General features: G+C 35.0%; 2 protein-coding genes, 1 long non-coding RNA gene and 1 other non-coding gene across 4 annotated transcripts; 1 reads left to right on the top strand and 3 right to left on the bottom strand.

The window, feature by feature from the left end:
• Positions 1-3,099: 3,099 nt before the first annotated feature.
• LOC127798553 (small nucleolar RNA SNORD25) lies at positions 3,100-3,187 on the bottom strand. Its single transcript, XR_008022417.1, has one exon. It is a non-coding gene; the product is annotated as a small nucleolar RNA SNORD25 (small nucleolar RNA).
• Positions 3,188-9,155: 5,968 nt separating this feature from the next.
• LOC127797957 (asparagine synthetase [glutamine-hydrolyzing]) lies at positions 9,156-15,281 on the top strand. Its single transcript, XM_052331195.1, has 14 exons — positions 9,156-9,316; positions 9,441-9,590; positions 10,415-10,553; positions 11,370-11,465; positions 12,643-12,784; positions 12,871-13,061; positions 13,145-13,306; positions 13,407-13,487; positions 13,586-13,807; positions 13,884-14,018; positions 14,088-14,168; positions 14,261-14,347; positions 14,542-14,649; positions 14,754-15,281. The coding sequence occupies exons 2-14, from the start codon at positions 9,511-9,513 to the stop codon at positions 14,988-14,990; spliced, it is 1,761 nt and encodes a 586-aa protein (XP_052187155.1). The 5' UTR covers positions 9,156-9,316; positions 9,441-9,510; the 3' UTR covers positions 14,991-15,281.
• A 742-nt stretch (positions 15,282-16,023) lies between these two features.
• LOC127798389 (protein PMR5) lies at positions 16,024-21,043 on the bottom strand. Its single transcript, XM_052331924.1, has 5 exons — positions 20,567-21,043; positions 19,881-20,052; positions 19,603-19,781; positions 19,283-19,441; positions 16,024-16,654 (listed from the first exon to the last, which is right to left on the bottom strand). The coding sequence occupies exons 1-5, from the start codon at positions 20,911-20,913 to the stop codon at positions 16,330-16,332; spliced, it is 1,182 nt and encodes a 393-aa protein (XP_052187884.1). The 5' UTR covers positions 20,914-21,043; the 3' UTR covers positions 16,024-16,329.
• LOC127798390 (uncharacterized) lies at positions 18,253-19,272 on the bottom strand. Its single transcript, XR_008022380.1, has 2 exons — positions 18,635-19,272; positions 18,253-18,541 (listed from the first exon to the last, which is right to left on the bottom strand). It is a non-coding gene; the product is annotated as an uncharacterized LOC127798390 (long non-coding RNA).
• Positions 21,044-21,300: the final 257 nt, after the last annotated feature.

Raw genomic sequence — 21,300 nt, 5'->3', positions numbered from 1 at the left:
AGGTGCAGGTGAAGTCCAAAAGCATACGTAGACATAGTGATGTGTTTACTATTACGCGGTTGACTAACGATTCAAACATGATTTCCAAACACGTTGGTTCGCCAGGTGGGTTATACCCTTAATCTATTTTCCTTTGCAATTCTTTATTTAATTCGATCTAACGGTTGACAATGATTCCTGTTATTTTAGAAGTTTGACATATTTTCAAAGTTTGAAAAAATTGATATCAATGATGAGAAGGTTGCCAGATAAATCCACAATTTAATTATCATTTTTTCATTTTTCTTGACATTCGATTTGATGATTTTTTTTTTTTTTGAAGATATCTTCTTCTAATGATGATGAGGTGTCGACCCTTTAAAAAGTATTCCAAACCAAATTGAATCAAGTGATATTGCAGGAGAAAGTTCTGGAAACCTATTGGGTGACCTATCGTTGAATGCACCGACCAAGAAGATGCGAGTTGTCATTAAGACAGTGAAAGATTGAAATTCTGTTTTGATCATGTGTTAAAATTGTTGGTTTTGAGATTTATGCATTTTTTACATTGCTGGTTTTGAGATTTCTACTATTTTGGTGGATGTTTTGACATTTCTACATTGTTGGTTTTGAGATGTTGTTTTGTTGCTGCACTTTAATATATCTTAATTCTGAATTATTCCAAAGGTTTAATTATTGACTTTGAATGATGCATTTTTTGCTGAACTATACATTTTGAACTTCTAAACATGGCCTTTTAATTGACTTGGAATGCATGGTCATTAGATGAAGTATAGGCGTAAAGGCGATTGATAGATATACACTCAATTAACCATAAATAAGGCATATTGAAATAAATGATAAATAATATACACTTTACCATTAAATCAATTGTAAATATGTACCTTTTGTTTGTAAACATACAATAGATCAATCATAAGCATACAAAAAATATCAATTATAAATGAGCATGTAATAGTAAGAAGTCTCATGACAATTCCGATGTAAATAAATTAGTTTAGCATAAAAACAACCCATATACCATGGTGAAAAACTAAATACTTTTTTTACTTACTAAATAGTCAATCACCAATCCTAGATAGTCAGTCATCAAAGTAGGCATTTATTTATTTACTTACTATAATAAAAAATTATCAAAATTTTTGCATTTAAACTACAAAATTAAATAAATGTTAAATAATATACACTTAGCCATTAAAAAAAATAAAAAAAAGAAGCAAGAATATTGATCATGCCAATATAAAAGATTGGTGACCCAGTATGATAATTCGAATTTATATACATAGTCAATTTTATTAAAATAATTTCTTAGTGATATTCAATAATATATTGTCTTTAGTTGAACCATTGGTATAAGTTGACATATATTAATAAACCAATATAAGACAATAAAGTACTATTTTTAGATGTGAGTTGCGCATGTATCCGAACTTTATTTCTAATGTTAATGAAACTAAATATCTTCAAGGTAGAGCTATACTAGCACCAACTCTTGATGTTGTGGAAACTATCAATGAAGACACGATTTCACTTAATGCAACTAAGACAAAGACATACTTAAGTTCAGACACAATTTGCATATCAGATTACATATATTGATCTTTTACAAGACCTTCACTTTCTTGAATTTTTAAATGCAATTAGGTGCTTTGGGGTGCCGAATCATAAATTGAAGCTAAAGGTTAGCACTCCGATTATGCTGTTGAGAAACATAAATTATTCCTTGGGGTTATGCAATGCCACTAGGTTGGTTATCACAAAAACTAGAAACTATGTTCTCGAGGCAAAAATTATGACAAGCAACAATGTTAGACATAAAGTTTTTATTCCAAGGATGATATTGACCCTATCTCACCCTAGGCTGCCTTTTGGACTACGAATGAGGCAATTCCCTCTTATTGTGTTGTATGCAATGACAATCAATAAAAGTCAAGGTCAATTACTGTCTCATATTGGGTTGTACTTGAAGAAACCAATTTTCAATCGTAGACATAAATTTTGATTTGTAATAAAGATAGGGGCCAAAAAAATACAACGACAAATGTAATTTTTAAAGAAGTTTTACAAAATTTATAATAATTTTCTCGAGATGTATTAACTTTTTAAATAAATGTATCACATTATTATATTCACTTCTTAAGCTTTCATTATTTTCATGTTTACTTACACATACAAGAATTATGATTGTCAATTTAAAATGAACTTTCATGCATTGCACACATGTACAACTAATTTTATAGTAAAAAAGAATGAAATGAAAGATACATTGACACCTTCTTACCAATTTTTGTATTCTTTCTTTACTTGTAATCCATTTTAAGGTCTTTTTTATTTTTATTTTGCAGACTTAAGCTCCGATCATGTGATGTTAAAATTCAAGTCAAACTCATTTTTAGACTCATGTTCTTAATTAAATATTAAAAAAATAAATCACAAATTAAACCTTTAATTTTTATATAAAACTAAAATCGAATTCATAAAAATATTATTAACGTAAAAATATTATTAATCTTATCACTTAAGCCATGAGCTTCTAGCTCCCCTTCACTGCTCTTCCGTGGCAAATCCAAAGCTTTTGTTTTCCGCTTGCATCAGAGGGGCCATTTTTAGACCAGCCTCAAGGAACTCTTGACGTCTGCTTTGTGGATCCAATCTGAGGATTCATCCATCCAGCGTCCCGACCTTCACAGTGCACTTTCTCGCATGAAAATAATTTTGGAACACTTTTGTTTCAGATGCGTAGAACAATTATTCTATTCGATGTTCACTGAATCAACTACTAAGTATATCTGGTTCCGAAATGATAATAAAGATCTAGAAAAACATGTCGAGGGACAAAGTCCCCGCCAAAGGAAATTCCGATTGATACTCATTTCTCGTATCGTGGAACCACTCTTTCAGATCAAAACCCAATTCTAAACCCTAAACCATACAAAATATCTTTCTTTTCTGCAAATAAGAAAAACAAACAAAATATCGAGTTGAATGAAGTGAAAACCGTATGAATGACACAGATTTTGTACCATAAAATATTATTTATCAATAAAAGATGCAGAACATCTCAGATCCAATAGAAATGGTCAAGGGAGTGCAATAACAGACAACTCAGTCCCTTAGATGTTCATAAAAGAGTTTGCGATCATACTCGCAAAATCATTACAGGTCTGTATTGCTCATCACCGTTGTCCATTACGCTCCCAACAGAAGAACAATTCAACAGTCTTACAAACATAAAGGCGTAGAATCAAGTAAATCTAGTTGTTCCATTGGTCTACAAAGCCAAGAAGGAAATGCCAGCAGAGATACACAACAGGAAGAACAACACGGCCAATCTCGCTTCAAGGGAACGAGTCGACAAGAACTTGTCAATCTTGCCGACCAGATTGCGAAGCTTCGATTGTTCACAAGAACTCAAAACGAAGGAAATCGAAACCCGAACATGTACGGAGATGGAGATGAAACATGTAACAGATGAAGACAGAAGATATCGCTGAGACGGAGTGGAGGAATCAATCGGAGTCCAAGACTCGAGGAAGAAAACCCTAATTGCCGAACACAAGTAAACGAAGGACTACGCAGGAATGATGAAGGGCTGATTTTACAGAGAAAGGGTTTCTCTGATCGGACGGTGTCTATGCGATCTTCTTGGTGGCAACGGATGAGATTTGTCCTTCTAAGCCTACATACCTAAGGGATAATCGTGTATCCCAGTCGAAATTTCAGGCTAAAATGGTAGGTTGCGTACTTTTTTTTTTTTTTAATTTTTAGTTTTGAATTTAAAATTTATTTTTAATTTTTTATTTTAATAATTTATTTTTAAAAAATAAAAAATACGTTTTATTTATTATTTAAAAAAAAATCAAAATAAAAAATTAAAAAACGCTTTTTATTTAGAATTTTTAAAAATAATAATAATATTTTATTTAATAAATTTAATTATTTAAGGTTTATATATTATTAAAAAATATATATTTTAAAATAAGTGAATATTATAATATTTTTTTATTACAAGAATAAAATACTAATGTTATACACATTTTTTGCACCAGAACTTATGAGTTAGACTTAACCTAATAAGTTAGCCCAATAATCTAAAGTCCAGTAGACCCAGTTAAACTCGTCAAACAAGCTTATATATCGCTGAAATCTAGACTCAGATCGCAAAACCAAGTAGACTCCCCAGTAAGGCTTTTAGTGAGTTTTCAGTGATATACCCAACGAGTTACCCACAAGATTTCTAGCTCGCTAGCCTAATCGCTCAGCTCAATCGATCAAATTATTTAGCTCGCGTAATAACATTGTTACTGAATAAATGGAGGTAGGAACTCACCTGCTTTATCTGATGCAAATCGGATCTCTGATAATATGGAGTCCACTTTCGATTTTATGAAAATGATAAAGACATCTTGTCCCCCATGATATCAACTATATATTTTTTTATTTTATGCAATTGTAAACATCCCTCACTATAAAAAGAGGTTGAAACACCATTGTAAAGAGGGGGAGAAAAATCGATAATATCATAATATTATTCTGCCAGAATAACCAGAAAACACTCGTAGAGTAAACACCGTTCTGACTGAACCACGTAAAATCTCTTTGTCTTTACTTCTATCTAATCATTCCCCTTTACATTTTGGGCTTTTTTACTCATTGGGGGCCCACAAATTATGGTCGGTTTATTCTGAACGTCGACAACTAATAAATAAATAAATTGTCTAATCTTTTTCATATTTAGGTTGTCTTAATTGAAAATAATCAAAAATAACTTTTTGTTATTTTAAATTTTTTTCTTGTTTTTAAAAATAATATTTTTAAAAATAATAAATTGAATGTGTTTTTACTGTTTTAAAAAATTAAAAATTAAAAATAACCTAAAAACAGTAAAGAGGACATGTCTTTAATTTTTTAAAAATTGTGAAAGACAAGTAGACACCTCTAAAATATATAAATGCAATGAATCCCAATCTTATTAAAAAATATCTTTATTTACACAAGATATTATCAAAATGACTGTGCTCTACACTCGGATTCCTATTTTCCTTATTAAAAAATGATTTGTCAGTATTACTATGTCATTTTGATAATTATTTTTAATATATATACATTTGTTTTTATATAAGCATTAATTATTTTTAACATTTTATAGAAAAGTTTTTATTTACGCCCCCGTTGTCCTTTCTAATTCATATGGAAGTATCAAACATTTCATGAAACCTCTTTCATATCCTTTTAACATTTGTGCAGAGAATATCAAAGTCCATGCTTAATTGGGCCAAGCCCATGAAGGGTGGGCGATAGGCTCAAGCCATATTAGGTAATCATTGGACACTCCTATTACAATTCTAGCCTAATCTTCATGGTTTTATGGCCCACTATTCGTATCAATCTGCCAGATTTTCTTTTTTGTTTTATAAATAAAAAAAGTTGGCCCAAAATAAAAAGCATGATGTTTTCGTTAGCTATTGGCATCCCTATGTATTATTTCTTTATTAAAAATAAGACCAGAAAATTCAATAATCGTGTGTCGATATCATGCCAGGTGAGGTGTCGATATCATGCCATGTAAGGTGTGAAAATTAATCCAAGGGCAACCACATGTTATATTATAATAATCCAAAGTTAGTACTTCCTAACAACTATCATAATTTGTTCTACTTACCCAACAACCCTTAAGGTTGTCTCCATAATTTGCCAAACCAAATTTTTAGTGAGGTAAGTGATTTCACAAGTCCAACGATGCTCGTCATTTCCAAATCCTCTCGCCAAATTTGGCAATTCAGCTCATCCAAGTAACTCTTGCCATCTCTCCTCAAAATGGCTATCCCAACAATTGACGCCCCTATAACAGTTATCGTTGTAGCAATTGCGTCGTTGGTGTAAGCTAATTTGTCGCCGAAAAAGGCTTGCGATTGTAGTCGATCTGTAAATAGAGGTCTAGGTGGTCGAAAACGATGATCAAAAAAGAATTGTAGCTGGAGAAAACAATCACTCAGCTGTAGAATGTGAGTAGATGCGACGGTGACAACGAGTAGACATGGCAGACTGATATCAACAACCAGCAAATGCAGTGGCGGGATGGGAATAGTTGGGATAATAGTTTCAAGTGATAGGGTTTGTGTATTTGATTTTTGGATAATTATTTATTGATTTATGTATTTGATGAGTGATATTATATATTTGATCATTGATTTGTGTATTTAATTATTAATTTTGTGTTTGTGTGTAGTATAATAATATTTGTTATTTAATTATAAAATAAATATTAAAATTTTATAATAGTGAAAATTATAGGGAATATAAAAAATATAATTAAAACTTATTAATAAGTAAATGAAATAAGAAGCCAAATAAAAAGTAAAATATAGGGTGTGATTAGAGCAATCACAGTTTTTGAGATAAAAAATGATAGACAATGAATTATTTAAAATATAATAAGGAGTAAAATAAGAAACGTGGTTGGAAATTGTTTAAGAGAATAGAATTATGATTCATTCACAATCTAAGTATATTAAATTGAATATTAATTATATTTAATATATAATATTAGAAAATAAAAATATATATATATATATAAATTAAAAATTCGGTTTGATTTGGGCTCAATTTGATATAGAATTTTAATTTGATTTTTTGGTTTGATTTCATTTCTTAACATTATTAACGGGAAATAAACCAAAAAATAAAAAAATCGAACCAAACATCTCAATTTGGTTTGAATTTTTTTGACCCCTAACAATCTCTCATAGAAGGAAACGATATATTTATTTATAAAATTTAGAAAATATACACTAAAACCATGGGCTTAAGCTATTCATTTCATATTAGAAGAATAATTTATCATTATTGTATCAGAGCGAGTGGGTTTATGTTTTATATAATTAGAATAAAAATCAATTATGAATTAGTCTGAAATTCGAAATTCAACTCAATAAGAATGGTTTGGGCTTTGTTTCAATTTAAAAAAAATAATAATAATAGGCAACTGCTTTTACAAAGTCAAGAAATTTAATTAAATAGAAGTTAGAAAGATAATTCAATGGTCTACCCCAATCTTGCTGGCCTGATTAAATTCAAAATGCCTCGTCAGCTTGCCGGTGGATCCTAGACACCTCTCCAATCAAGTGTTGTGACTATGGTTTAATAATATGATCAAAGTCTAATATTCATATAAATGTTATCTCCATATTGTCATTACCTTTCGTCTAATCTTATCTCACCTTTAAATATGAAAAAATGACTTCGCACTTCATTGATTATATATACAAGTTCATATAATCATTATCAGTTATTTTTATTAAAAAAAATCATTTTCTCTCCTTTAGAAAATTAAATATTATTTTTAGTTTTTATTTTTCTAACAATTCAAGACAAGATTAAATAATATTTATAATTTTTATGATGGAATGGCGTGGACTAAAATGAAATGACATAATAGAATGGAATAAAGATTATAGACAATCCTATTAAACAGCCCAATTATTACTTTAATCTAATATATTCCACCTAACCCTGCTGCGGATTCAAATCTTTTTAAGATTTGCTTACGTAGCACTTCGATTCTCCTCGTCATGTGTAATGATACCCCGACATGGGACAATGTAAATAACTGGAAATCTTAATTAACTTATATATTTTGTTGCTAATTAGGTTAAATATTAAAATTAACTAATTAAATATTAATAGCTTCCTTAAATTTTAAAACTTACAAATTTTTTGAATTGATCGTCCTTACGTAGCCTACTGTATTCACACCTTTAATTAAGTGAAGACAAATAAATAGCAAGTATAAAATTTTTATCTGTCGGGTAAAAAAAAAGTTCGAACTCGTGCCGTACCAAATTGACACCGATATAGCACTCTTGTCAAGTGAACATAACTTACAAGATTTCTTAAACTTTGTCCAATTGGTTAAGCGGTTGATCTCATTGGTTTGGTTAGAATAATAGAATAGAATTCCGATAACGCAAGACTTTCCAACCACGTTGGTTGATGGGGGCAAGGGCAAGTATATATTCTGCAAATTAATTGCATAGCAAATTAATATTCCAACCATTTTTGAAAGGTGTGACCGACTTGAAATATTAATATTTTGACAAATAAATTGATAGTTTTATATATAAATATTAATAAATAAACATAATAATGGTTATCTTTGTAATTAAATTAATTATAAACAAACCCGAGTGTTATGGAATTAAAAAGGATAAACAAGCTATTCTTTTTTTTAATTTAAAATATAGAATTAACAACCACGGGTATGGAATTAGCCATAAATATATATATATATATATTGGTACGATGAGACATAATTGAGCTTTGACTATTAAAAGGATTCCTCTAGAGGCTTTGTTATTTTATAGGGTTGGATTGTGTTTCTTTGGAATAGTCAAGTGTGGTTGGCTCTGGCCTCTGAGGCATAAAACACTAAAATAGTATTATTTTTGATATTTTTAAAATATTTTTTTATTTTAAAATGATAAAATATATTAAAAAAATAGTTTTAGTTTATTTTTATAATCTTAAAAATATTTTAAGATCATTTTATAATATTAAAAAATAGTATAAAAAATTTACAGCTTCTAACTTAAAAATTTATTTTTGACTTTTGAATTTTTTTTATAAATATGAAATAATAATAATATAATGTTACAAAATGAAATAAACTTATATAGAGTAGACCGTACAAAGGTGGTTTTGTTTGTGCTGTCTGTGACAGCCAACACATGTACGTGTACATGTAGCCACGTGGATGACAAATTTGTGATTTTATCTTTTGACCGTAACGTTTTGATTTGAAAATTGTGTCCCATTTGATTTGACTCAGTCATCACTTTTTTTCTTTGTCCATTATTTTAGCTTTGGTAGGAGTCAAGAGTACGTACATATAGTGTTATTTTTTCCAAGGAAAAACTTTTTGTCTCTTATTAAGTTCAAATAATGTACGTTCCCTTCCCCACCCACAAAGAAGAAGATATATAATCAAAATTGTGGCGCGCCAACGCGGCAGGTACGTACGAATGGATAACACCAATCCTCTGGGGGAAAACAAAACAAAAAAGGCCAACTCGACAGTGACACGTGGCCGTCGGAGATGCCGCTTCGGTGGTCCAGTCCAGAATTAAGCGATGAAACGTCGCCGCTCGCTCGATGGGGAAATTATTTGAGTTACGGCCAAACTGTATAAGTACGTGGCTTCTCGGGGGGGTTAGTCTGCGCATGTCCACTCTCTCGTCAAAACGGGCGGGTTGGTTCCAACGTGGTGTTCTCTCCAGTCACATTGCGGCCATTTTTGTCGCGCCACCTCAGATTGCCAGTAATTCTTGCGATCCTCAGCCAGCCCTCTGCATTTTTCTTTCTGCTCTTATCCAACAATAATTCATCTTCCGAGTTCTTTTTCCCGGCTATTTTAATCCCCCTGTTTTGATATTTTTGTTCAGATCTCTGCTCGTCATCTACGTTTTTTTTTTGTGAATTTGTTTCACTGAACTTTGAATAAAAGAGGAAACTATGTGTGGGATTCTGGCGGTTCTGGGTTGCTCCGATGACTCTCAGGCGAAGAGGGTTCGGGTGCTCGAGCTCTCCCGCAGGCAAACTCCATTTCCTCGCTTTTACGTATTGTTTCTGCTTTCTGTGAACTGACATTTCTCTGGTTTCTTGTCGTTCGTTTGCGCCTGTTCTTGAATCTATAAGCAACAAAAGGGTTTTCCTCCTTACGAGCTCGTTTGGCTCATGGCTTATATATTTTGATAAGATGGTGTGAACAGTTGGGAACAAATGGGCCAGGGTCTTGACTGAACCTTATTCGATGACTTTGAACTTTGTTGATGATTTGCGGGCCCTTTCTTGCATATGAATAATGAATCCACAATTATTGTTTTCCTGCATGGGTTGGTGCATATCAATACATACTAGCATTCGGAATTGCCTTCGAATTCAAGAGTGCAAGTAATATAAAGAAAGGTGAAGATATAAAGGACAAATGATTTTTCTTCCTACGAGGTGTGCCGATTGGGTGAAATTTTCCTCTTGACCCTTGCTTGCTTCTAACAAAAAGACAATGATAGTCAAAAGCAAGCAAGGGTAGAAGGGGAATTTTACACACCTAGTAAGAAGGATAATCAAGAATTCTAGCTAGGCCATTAGTCTTTTTTATGAATGGCTTTATCTTCTACTAAAAAAGGTGATGGTATAGATATGATTTTTTTTTTTTTTTTAATATAGAATGAGCATAGAATAGCGATGAGGCTTTAATTAATGTCCATTAAAAGCTTAACAAAATAATTTATAGTTGTAAACGGTTGCTTTTCCTTGAATTCCTTCTAAAGGATGTTTTATTCAAAAGTTATACTACACAACTCTGATTTCCCTATGAAAGAGAATTGAGCTGTCGTTTGCTGTGTTGTGGGGTTAGATTGAAGCACCGTGGGCCGGACTGGAGTGGGTTGTACCATCACACTGATTTTTACCTAGCACATCAACGTCTGGCCATAGTAGATCCAGCTTCCGGCGATCAACCCCTCTTTAATGAAGACAAGAAGATTGTTGTCACGGTAATAATTCTTGGCTTCTTTTAGCTTACCATACTTAATTTGCTGCATGCGTCTGTTTTTCTTTTCGTATTGCCTGGACTCAAGCCAGAAGGGTAATTCTTTATGAATATTTATTGGAAGAATAAATGTTGTGGAATTCTTATACATGAAATTTATGCAAATGGTGCTACTCTTTTATATCTTTTTTCTATAAATGAGAGATTGATTCCACAGAAAATGGAAATAAGTTCATACAACGAGCTGGAGCATACCCCGAACAAAAACACACTCCAACTAAACAATCATAACAAACAAGGCATGACGCCACACCAAAAACAACAACAGATCCCCTAATTAAACAGACTAACAGAGCTAACAAGGAATGCTAGCTCCAGCTGCTTCTTCTTCTTTTGTCGTTCCCGCATGCACTGAGACTTAGACTTGGAGGGAGGTTTGATGTTGTGCGCGCTAGACAACTCGTCTGAGTCAAATATCGCCTCCATCGCATCCTCCATATCCTGGTTCTCAAAAGACCTATCCTGGGAGTCCGAAGCACTCACAGAAGGATTACACTGATCTTCCTGCATTAACGAGCAAAACCTATTAGCTACTCTTTTATATCTATTAGTTAATAAAGTAAGAAAAACATCTTGTTGATAAAAAAAGATGTTGTCAAGTTATTATGTTGACATTTATTGAATCACAAGTTGATAAAAATATAGTTTTCCCATAAAACACACAAACACATGGAAGTATCTTATAAAAATGACTCTTACGGCTATTATTCTGTTTGAAAATTGTTTTGTTGATGGAGGATGTGATCATGTGCTGTGACAGGTGAACGGAGAGATCTACAACCATGAGGATCTACGCCGCCGCCTGCATAATCACAAGTTCCGGACTGGGAGCGATTGCGAGGTTATCGCACACTTGGTGGGTACTATTTTAGCAACTTGATCACCGTGAATATGCTTAACAAAATTTGTGAATTACAAGGAAATATATCATACTTTATCCATTGATTTTACGGAGTAGTTTTTGTTTTCTTTTTCTTTCTCTGGTTGTTTTTGGTGATAGGCACCTTGGATTCAGATGGTATTATAAGGGTATAAGATAATTCCATGTCAAAGGGTAATTAGTCTTGGGTGTTTATCCTACTTGTAAAAGCTTGATTGAATTTAGACATTTAAAGGAAAGTTATCTCTTTCTTAGTTGTTCAACAATGAATTCATGTCTTCTCTTTTTTGGCTGCTCCCGTGACAACTTAATTTGAGTATTTAGATAAAGAAACTTGCTTATCGTAGTGGCTCTATTTGGTCTGTTAAACCAACTCCATCAAAGCCCTTAACCAAAGACATGATTGCACAAAAAAAAAAAAAAATTGAAATTCAATTGCACAGCGCTGCGCGATGCTGATGGATTATTATGACATCTGAACATCAGAACATATTTGTTATACTTCATTAACAGGTCTTTCCAGTCAGGATTTAGACAAACTGCAGATTTGGAAGGAAATATCAAATTGTTTACTGTCAGAAATTTTTTTAGGAGGGCCAGCCGGGAAGGAATACACACACACACACACACACATACATATATGATAATATGACTTCAGGGATTAGAAATAGAAAAAATATTTTGGACATTTTCCTTCTTTTTTAGTAGCTTCCAATTTTCAGAGAACAGAAATATTGGTATGAAGTATAATGTTTCAATATATTTAGTACTAAATATAATCCTTTATTTTCCAAAAAGATAAGTTTATAATTCATCAAAAATTTTCTGGTTTAATATCTTTGTTTCCCTTTTATTCATATTTTTGTACTGAATCAAACAAGAGAAATAAAATATGTCCTTCCCCAAATTAAGTGAAAGGAGAAGAGTGATACATGTTTTCCCTTCCCACCCTATGTAACTTCAGATTCCCTTTGGCTTCCCTTGCATCCATCCCACCCTTCTTTGTGCAACTAAATCTGGAAGAGTGCAACTTGTCCAAATCCCTTGTCCTTATTGTAACAAACAAATCAGCTATATATGCAAATTGAAGGCTTTCAAATAATTGGCTTAGAGATTATGGAACTAACTGTGGGATTCAATCTCATTTGATCAGTATGAAGATTATGGAGAAGAGTTTGTGGACATGCTGGATGGAATGTTTTCCTTTGTGCTTCTGGACACCCGCAATAACACTTTCATTGTCGCCCGTGATGCCATAGGAATCACTTCCCTCTACATCGGATGGGGACTAGATGGTAACATATGATGACAATTCAATCTTGGTATAACATAATTGAAAACACGTTCATAACGAGACTATGGGTTTCTCTATCTATTTCAGGCTCAGTTTGGATTTCTTCTGAACTCAAAGGCTTGAATGACGAGTGTGAACACATTGAGACATTCCCACCTGGTCACTTGTACTCGAGCAAAGAAGGGTCCCTGAGGAGATGGTACAATCCTCCTTGGTTCTCAGAGGCCATTCCATCAACCCCATATGATCCTCTTGCACTGAGGCGTGCTTTTGAAAACGTGAGACTTGCAAATTGAATTTTAGTCTCAACCAATTTAGTTAAAGAGAAAACAGCTTATGACTTTGGTCGGAAAATTTGCAGTCTGTGATCAAGAGGTTAATGACTGATGTACCCTTTGGAGTTCTCCTATCTGGAGGCCTGGATTCATCTCTGGTGGCTTCTATTACCGCCCGACATTTGGGTGGAACGAAGGCTGCTAAGCAGTGGGGGGCTCAGCTGCATTCCTTCTGTGTTGGCCTTGAAGTGAGTAACAAAAAATCTCTTTAACAGTGACTGAAGATTATGAAAAAGTTCTGGGGGAATTAATTTGAGTCTTATTCATGCTTGTGTTTCTATTTAACAGGGTTCACCTGATCTAAAGGCTGCAAGAGAAGTTGCTGATTACTTGGGTACCGTTCACCATGAGTTTCACTTCACTGTTCAGGTAACAGCGTAAAGATTGCATTCCTAAGCTCAGCTACTTTGGTTCTTTTACTTGTTGATCTTTTATACTATTTGGGTGATAAACTCTGTCTTCGGCAGGATGGTATTGATGCCATAGAAGAGGTTATTTACCACATTGAGACATACGATGTGACGACAATCAGGGCGAGCACCCCAATGTATCTAATGTCACGAAAAATCAAGTCGCTGGGAGTGAAGATGGTGATATCTGGTGAAGGCTCTGATGAGATTTTTGGTGGGTATTTGTACTTCCACAAGGCGCCTAACAAGGAAGAGTTTCACAAGGAAACTTGCCGAAAGGTAATATGATCAATCTTATCTGCAAAACTGCCATTAGAGTTTCAACTGATTTGGCTTTTTCTTCATGCTTTTGCAGATAAAGGCCCTCCACCAATATGATTGCTTGAGGGCTAACAAAGCCACATCTGCATGGGGACTGGAAGCTCGAGTCCCATTCTTGGACAAGGAATTCATGAATGTTGCAATGAGCATTGATCCTGAATGGAAAATGGTAAAGAGTATATAATCCTGTTAATTTTTGGGGGATAGCTTTTCTGAGTTTTCTCCAAACATATTTCAGATTAAACCAGAAGAAAAACGGATCGAGAAATGGGTTTTGAGAAGCGCCTTCGATGATGAAGAGCACCCCTATTTACCGAAGGTCCAGAATTATTGCAAATCAAAGCTTATTTCAATCTTCATTGATTAGGTCGATTAACTTAAGACTAACGCGGCCTGTGTGGGGTTCTGCAGCATATTCTCTACAGGCAGAAAGAGCAATTCAGTGATGGTGTTGGCTACAGCTGGATTGATGGGCTTAAGGCCCATGCTGAACAACATGTAAGCATTCAACTGCACTTTCAGAACCCGACCCGATCTTGAATGATGATAATTGTGGTAATTAATTCAATGGGAACAGAGAAAGTGACTGTACTTTTAGTCCGGCTCTGGTAATATGCATCTAACATCATTCTCCTATTTTGCAAGCCAAATTGTTCTAATTTCTTCCATGTTCTTAAACTTTGATCATTCAGGTGATGGATAAAATGATGCTCAATGCTGAGCATATCTTCCCCCACAACACCCCAACCACAAAGGAAGCATACTACTACAGAATGATCTTTGAGAGGTTCTTCCCACAGGTGGTTCAAAAACTTCAAACCGGCCAAATTCTTCTCGCACCCTTATTATTACTCACTTGAAATTCAACCCAATTGTGTAAATTTTGTTGTCAATCTTCGTGCAGAACTCAGCCCAGCTGACGGTTCCTGGAGGTGCAAGCATCGCCTGCAGCACCGCAAAGGCCATAGAGTGGGATGCTTCCTGGTCAAACAACCTCGATCCTTCTGGCCGGGCCGCGCTTGGAGTCCACCTTTCAGCTTATGACAAGCAGCTGTCCTCTGCTGCTAGTGGCACGTTGGCACCAAAGATCATCAATAACGCGACCCGGATAATTAGTGTTGCGCCCAGCATTGCTACATGAAACTTGGTGTTTGATTTCAAATATGTGTTTTTCCTGCAAGCTTGGATAGTAAAGTTTGCAGCTTAGCAGGGGACTTCTATAATATGCCATCGTGTAAAAATCCTAGTAGCTACTTAGTGGAAATAATGTGTGATATGGTTGGTCGAGAAGCCTTGATTTAGTATGTCGTTCAAGGCTTTCAAATGATCTATCTGTGTCTTGTAATTATTTATAACTTTTACTGTGGTCGAGTTCTTCTCCCCTTTGCTCCCTGTACTTGTTCTCCAAATGAATTCAATCTTGTTCTAGTTATGCATGTGATACATATAATATGTCAAGAGTAAATTGCACAGAATTATTACATAGAAATATGGAATTTTTGGATGCCTTTTTGTTTATTATATTTGTATTTTTAGTGTCACACGCTTGAAAGAAAAAAAGAGTGAATTGCAAGGTCAGTGAATTAAATGAAAAAGGTAGAAAAAGAGGAAAGTTAATACAAATGAAAACTTGGTAAAAACTCTTTAAATATGGCTTGATATAGAATAATCGTGAATAGAGATCATTTGAGACTTAAATTTCACAAAGTTGATCTCATTTAGTGAAATTCCACACACACACACACACACACACACACACACACACATATATATATATATATAATTTATGATTATTGTCTTATACCACTGTCATGTTCTAAAGTATTAATTTTGCAAATCATTTCTCATAGTGGTAAAGATTAAGGCCTAAAATGAGAATGGACACTGGTCCTAGGAAACAGGAGCAATAAAGGAAAGACGTGTGGCTCCATCTCTAGCTCATCCCAATTTTGTCCATTGATCATTTGGATGCTTCAACATTATTTTTCACATTCATCAAAAGCTCTAAACAAACAAATTAGATGCTATTATTTATATTTTGTTAGCTATAAAAAAGAACTCCTAACCACTGAGCTTATGTAATTGGTAAACTTATCAAATACACGAAAATTACAAGAACAACTAGGTGAAGTCCGCAAATATCCGAATGAATCAACCAAAACATTGATTAGATCAGACTCGAGAAACAAGATTGATTAGTAATAACAAGTGAAGCAAGATTGAACTGACTTCAAATACTCAGCATTGGAACAAGTTTTTTAACTTATTTCCCAAGAACAAATACTACACTTCTGCGTTCCCCATTCCCAAATTCCGATACTTTACAAGCTAGACATCTAGAGGTGCAATTCGCACCCACTTCTGAAGTATGTAACGTCAATACTATGTAACACTAACAGTAGTAAACCTATATAGATCATTCGATCAACTCTGGTTATTAGCCAACACAAAGGTTAATTAATAAAATCACAAGTAAAACATTAGAAGAACAAGGCAGTGTAGAACAATTGGTTCCAAGTGTCAGGCAAGCCAGGGAGGCACCAGTGGCTGCAGTCAGCAGAGTGGTCAGGGTTGGCCTTTTGCCCTGGGCTCAGGTCACCACTGTAGATGGAGGGGTGTGCATCTTTCCTCATTGCTGATAGCATTGTTATGTCCAGCAGATATGTTGGGCTATTCATGTCCTTCAACACTGTCTCAATTACCCTCATTTGATCCGGGTATGCCCCCGGGTAGCTGCCGCCGCTTGTCGGCACCGTCTCGCCGTAGCAGCTCTTCCCCGACGCCCCGCTGTTCCACTCCATTGGGCTGCGACAATGAATATGAGATTTGTGTCATTGTGTCTGTCCAACACGACTATAAAGTCTTTTATCTCACTACGTAAAGTCGATCTGTCATTCTAACACTCGACAATAACTAAGATCAATATGACCCATATACAACAACATACTATCGAGCTTCTATTCTTACCCCGCAATAATTTATCAACATTAACCGTGTGGCCACGAAAAAATGGCGTCTTAACAAAGTTCTATTCTATAAAAGAAGCACAGAATGATATGTTGCCCGCGTTGAGCCAAGATCTGTTGTCTCCCGTGGCTGTCCCCTTTCCTGCACACCCAATCAAAATCAGCCACATCACCCATTTTCAAACAGTGATTTTGTGAGGTGATATGGCTGATTTCCATCGGGTGAACAAAGAAGGGGACAACCACTAGAGATAGCAGATCTCGGCTCACCCGCATCGGGCATTCTTACTCAACGCGGGCCCCCCTCCCCACCATCACCCCCCACCCCTAATTTTCACCCTCCCGGGGCAATTATCCCCTCATACATACATACATGTATATTTTTTAAATATTACTATAAATTGTTATCTAAATAAATTATTAATTCATTAAAGTTACTTTAATAATTACAATTATAACCCTAATTAATAATTTATTTACTTTTTAATTTGTAACAAAATTTATACATATTTTTATGTCTTTTTTAACTGTGTCTGTCAAATAGCGATATAATCGAATCGATCAAATTATAGGGACTTGACATCATTTAGTTGGGTGGGAAGAGGGGGTGAAATGAGGGGTTTAATTGGAGGGAGTTTTAAGTTTGTTAGTAAGTGAGCTATGCTAATATGTCGGACAACCTAAATAGTTTGATATTTTTAATTTTTCAATTTGTTTGATTTGAGCATCTATTCGATTGAGTCAGTTCAAATTTAGAAAAAAATTCGATAAGTTCAATTTGAGTAATTCAATCAATTCAGTTACATTTATATCTAACTGAAAATAATCTCCAATTAAATATAGATGTAACTGAATTGATTGAATTACTCAAATTAGACATACTAGTTTTTTTTTTTTTAAATCAAACCAACTCGATCGAATAGATACTCAAATCAAGCTGATTAAAAACTCAAAAAAAACAAAAATATCAAACCATTTATGTGACACTAAGTAGTCCAACCGCCTCCCTCCAATTAGACCTCCCCCCAAAAAAAAAAAAAAATTACGCGAGATTCTTCCAAATAATTTAATCGATTCGATTACACTTTTATTTGACAAACACGTGTTAAAAAAAGACATAAAATATGTATATTACAATTAAAATAAATAAATAAATTATTAATTATAGTTATAATTATAATTATTAAAGTAAGTGTAACTTACTTTAATTGAGGAGACCAGAATTAACAATTTCTTTAGATAATAATTTATAATAATATTTAAAAAATATAAAGTTATGTACATGCATGCAAGTGGGGATAATTGGGGCGGGGGGAGGATTGGCCTGTAGTGGGGGAGGGGGGAGTGTGAAATTGGGTGAGAGTGGGCAGGGGCCTGCGTCGGGCAACATAAGAATGCCTGACGTAGGCATCACATCAATCCTCACAAGAAGCAACGTCAGAATGATTTAATAGTAATATATATTTGTAAGTGTGTTGACCAATGTGTGAAGTAAGATGAATGATTCTACTACTTAGTGAAGTGATTGATGATGTTTCGGTTCTTGTGTTTGGATTGGAGACAGTAATTTTGCTGTCACCAGGCAGGCACTGCCATCATGCCATTGCTTGCTTGGTTCCACCACCGACAGAAACGAGTGAACCAAATTTCTGCTGCCAATGTTGCTACTCGCCACACCCACATGATCCTACGCCGACAGGGATTTTACCCTTTTTCTCTTTAATTCCTATTGTTGAAGGAATTAATAGAAAAGGCATGAAATATCAATTTCCCAAATAAGAGGGGAAGGAAAAACAGATGAGCTTTTGTTGTTACTTACTGGTTGCTTTTCTCCTGCTGGCTGCTGCTATTTATTAAAAATAGTAATAATTTTCTAAGTTTAAAAGAAGAACACGGTTTGAAAATTTAGGCCAATGGTGATGCATTACTGCTGATTACAGCTGTATTGTGGAGCCTGGAGCCGCCTCTTTTCTCCTTTTCCATGAAATAAATCGTCACGCAAATATAATAATAATAGTATATCATCAATAACATAATAAGACCGATCAAAATGGCACTCCGCACAAGATTTAAGCTACAGAAAATGGGTAAATTCATCCTTATAGCTTTCAATTTTCGTCTTTTAACTTGGGTATTTTCTGAATTTTAAAATTTGTTTAATTAATCTTTACATTTTTTGGACTAAACTTGAGAGATGTCATGACTAATTTTAAAAAGTTTTTAAGAATTAATTCAATAAATTTTAAAAAGTGTTTAAATTAAATGACCAAAATAAAATAAAATAAAAGTGATGTTTGATTAATTTACTCTAAAAATCTTTTTAGTAAAATTATGATACAATGTCACCATATTAAATGGACAATAATTTAATCATTATAAATGGACAATAATTTGTGCGTGTGTGTGTGAGAGCGAGAGAGAGAGATATAGAGATAGAGAGAGAGAGAGAGAGAGAGAGAGAGATTACTTGTAGTGAGTGGGAGAGATGGCTTGGAAGAAGACAACGGTCCTTGATGTGTCCACATTGGTGTCAACCCATCTGGCCCAAGTCCTCATGCCTGACTCCAGAGCCACCAATCTATCCATATCCTGATACAGCGATCCTCCCGATTCCATGTAGTCCCACCTGCACGTTACCAAAACCCATTTCTCAGGAAACCTTCGCAAAGTTCTAGGTTCTTCGGAAACCCAAAATAAGAAACAATTTCTGGGAAGAAAGCTCCCATGAATCAAGCCTTCAATCCTTAAACCAAAACCCCGATTAAAAAATGGTGATAATTTTCTAACCCCTGGAGAGATCCTTTGTGGCTCCACCAGTGACCGGTGTTAAACGACAGCACGTCGGCATTGCGCCACGCGTTGCCGTTCCCCGATATGTCGTCCAATCGCAGAACCCTCTTCCCTTCCACCACATCAATGTCCACCAGATAAGGCGCCTTGTAGAACGATACCGCCACACCGTACTCCTGCAATGCACCGTAATAGAGCCCACATCATCATTATCATCATCAAATATCATCCGTCCGATTAAACTGCAGCCGACTGATTTAAGATCACGGGCTTACCAAGAACTTAAATGTGGAGAGAGGATCTCCCCGGATCATCTGGGTCGCTGATCGAGGCGCCCCGGCTGCAATCAGACAAATCAACGACTCCCATTGGTTCCTCCCAAGAGAGTCTCCCACGAACATCACCGTCTTCCCCCTCATCTTCATCAAAAACTCGAGCCCATTGAACCTAAAACACAAATTTGTGAATAAAAAAAGAAAAAGAAAAATACAATTAAACGATGAATTCAAACTATTTCATATAGAATTATGTTCTGCTAATATAACATTCCCATCTTCTTTACATCCTCGTGGAAAAACAAAAACATTATCATATTAAATTATTTTACAATTATTGTGCAGTTTTATTCGCAAGAATATCATTTTCTTCCGACAAACATTTTGTCATAAAATAGTGTGACGAAATATTTTTCTTCAAACTACGCTGATACCCCCAGATTTCAATAAATTACAACATGTAGCTTTGAAACTTCGACTAAGCTTCTCCCCTCTGTTAATAATTATGGGAATATTTTTGAATAATAAGGATAATCAGTACAATCTTCGAAAAGGTAGAGGTGCTGTCTGCAATAATAATTTTGTGGGTGCCGCGGGTGAATTCGTATTCTTACATGTCGGGATCCATCTTGCTGTAATGCAGAGAATAAAGAGGGAAGCAGAATAGAAGAAAACTTGAAACGGACCTGGGAAGCTCACAATCAGCGGGTTGCCAGCGGTACTTGAGGTAATCGGTGTCAGGTCTGCCATACATTTGGCAATTGAATTCCGGGTCGATGATGGGGCAGGCAGAGGACTGGTAAACGGGGTACGTCTCGTCGCGGACCCAAGTTCCCATGAACAGAGCGCAGGAGCTCTGGTTCGTCTGGAGGACCGGGCGGAGGTGGTGGTGGTGGTGGCCGCGGTGGTTCTTTAGGCCGGCCAGCAGCACCGCCGAGGATCTCTGGGTTTGCAGGGCAAGGAGACAGAGAATCACATTCCAAGCGGACAAAGCAAGAGTAGGAGGAGGAGATTGGAGGGCGGGAATAGCCATTGCCGGAAACTTTAGCAAGTCCCAGAGAAAAGAAGAAAAGTGAAACAGGAAAAGAAGAGAGAGAGAGAGAGTAGAGGGGAATGGTTGGGTTTTATTATCTTATGAGCTAAAAAAGGACGTGGGTATTTTCGTCGTGTTGCGTCCATGTGAAGATGAGAGAGACATTGCACTCGGGAGGGAGGGGGGCTTCACGTGAGGATAACATAGCAGAGACTCGTGAGCTGTGACGGTGACTCTGTGACTGCTTTGTTGAACAAATAATGCAGCCAGCAGTTGAGACTTGAAATATATATATATATATATTATAAAAGTTTATGAGATACTTTTTTGAATATTTATGTAATTAATTTATAAGTTTAAAAAATGAACCAGGGGACAATAATTAAA

The sequence above is a fragment of the Diospyros lotus genome, chromosome 3, assembly GCF_014633365.1.
Source record: "Diospyros lotus cultivar Yz01 chromosome 3, ASM1463336v1, whole genome shotgun sequence".
Taxonomy (NCBI): domain Eukaryota; kingdom Viridiplantae; phylum Streptophyta; class Magnoliopsida; order Ericales; family Ebenaceae; genus Diospyros; species Diospyros lotus.
This window is presented reverse-complemented; position numbering and strand designations above follow the sequence as displayed.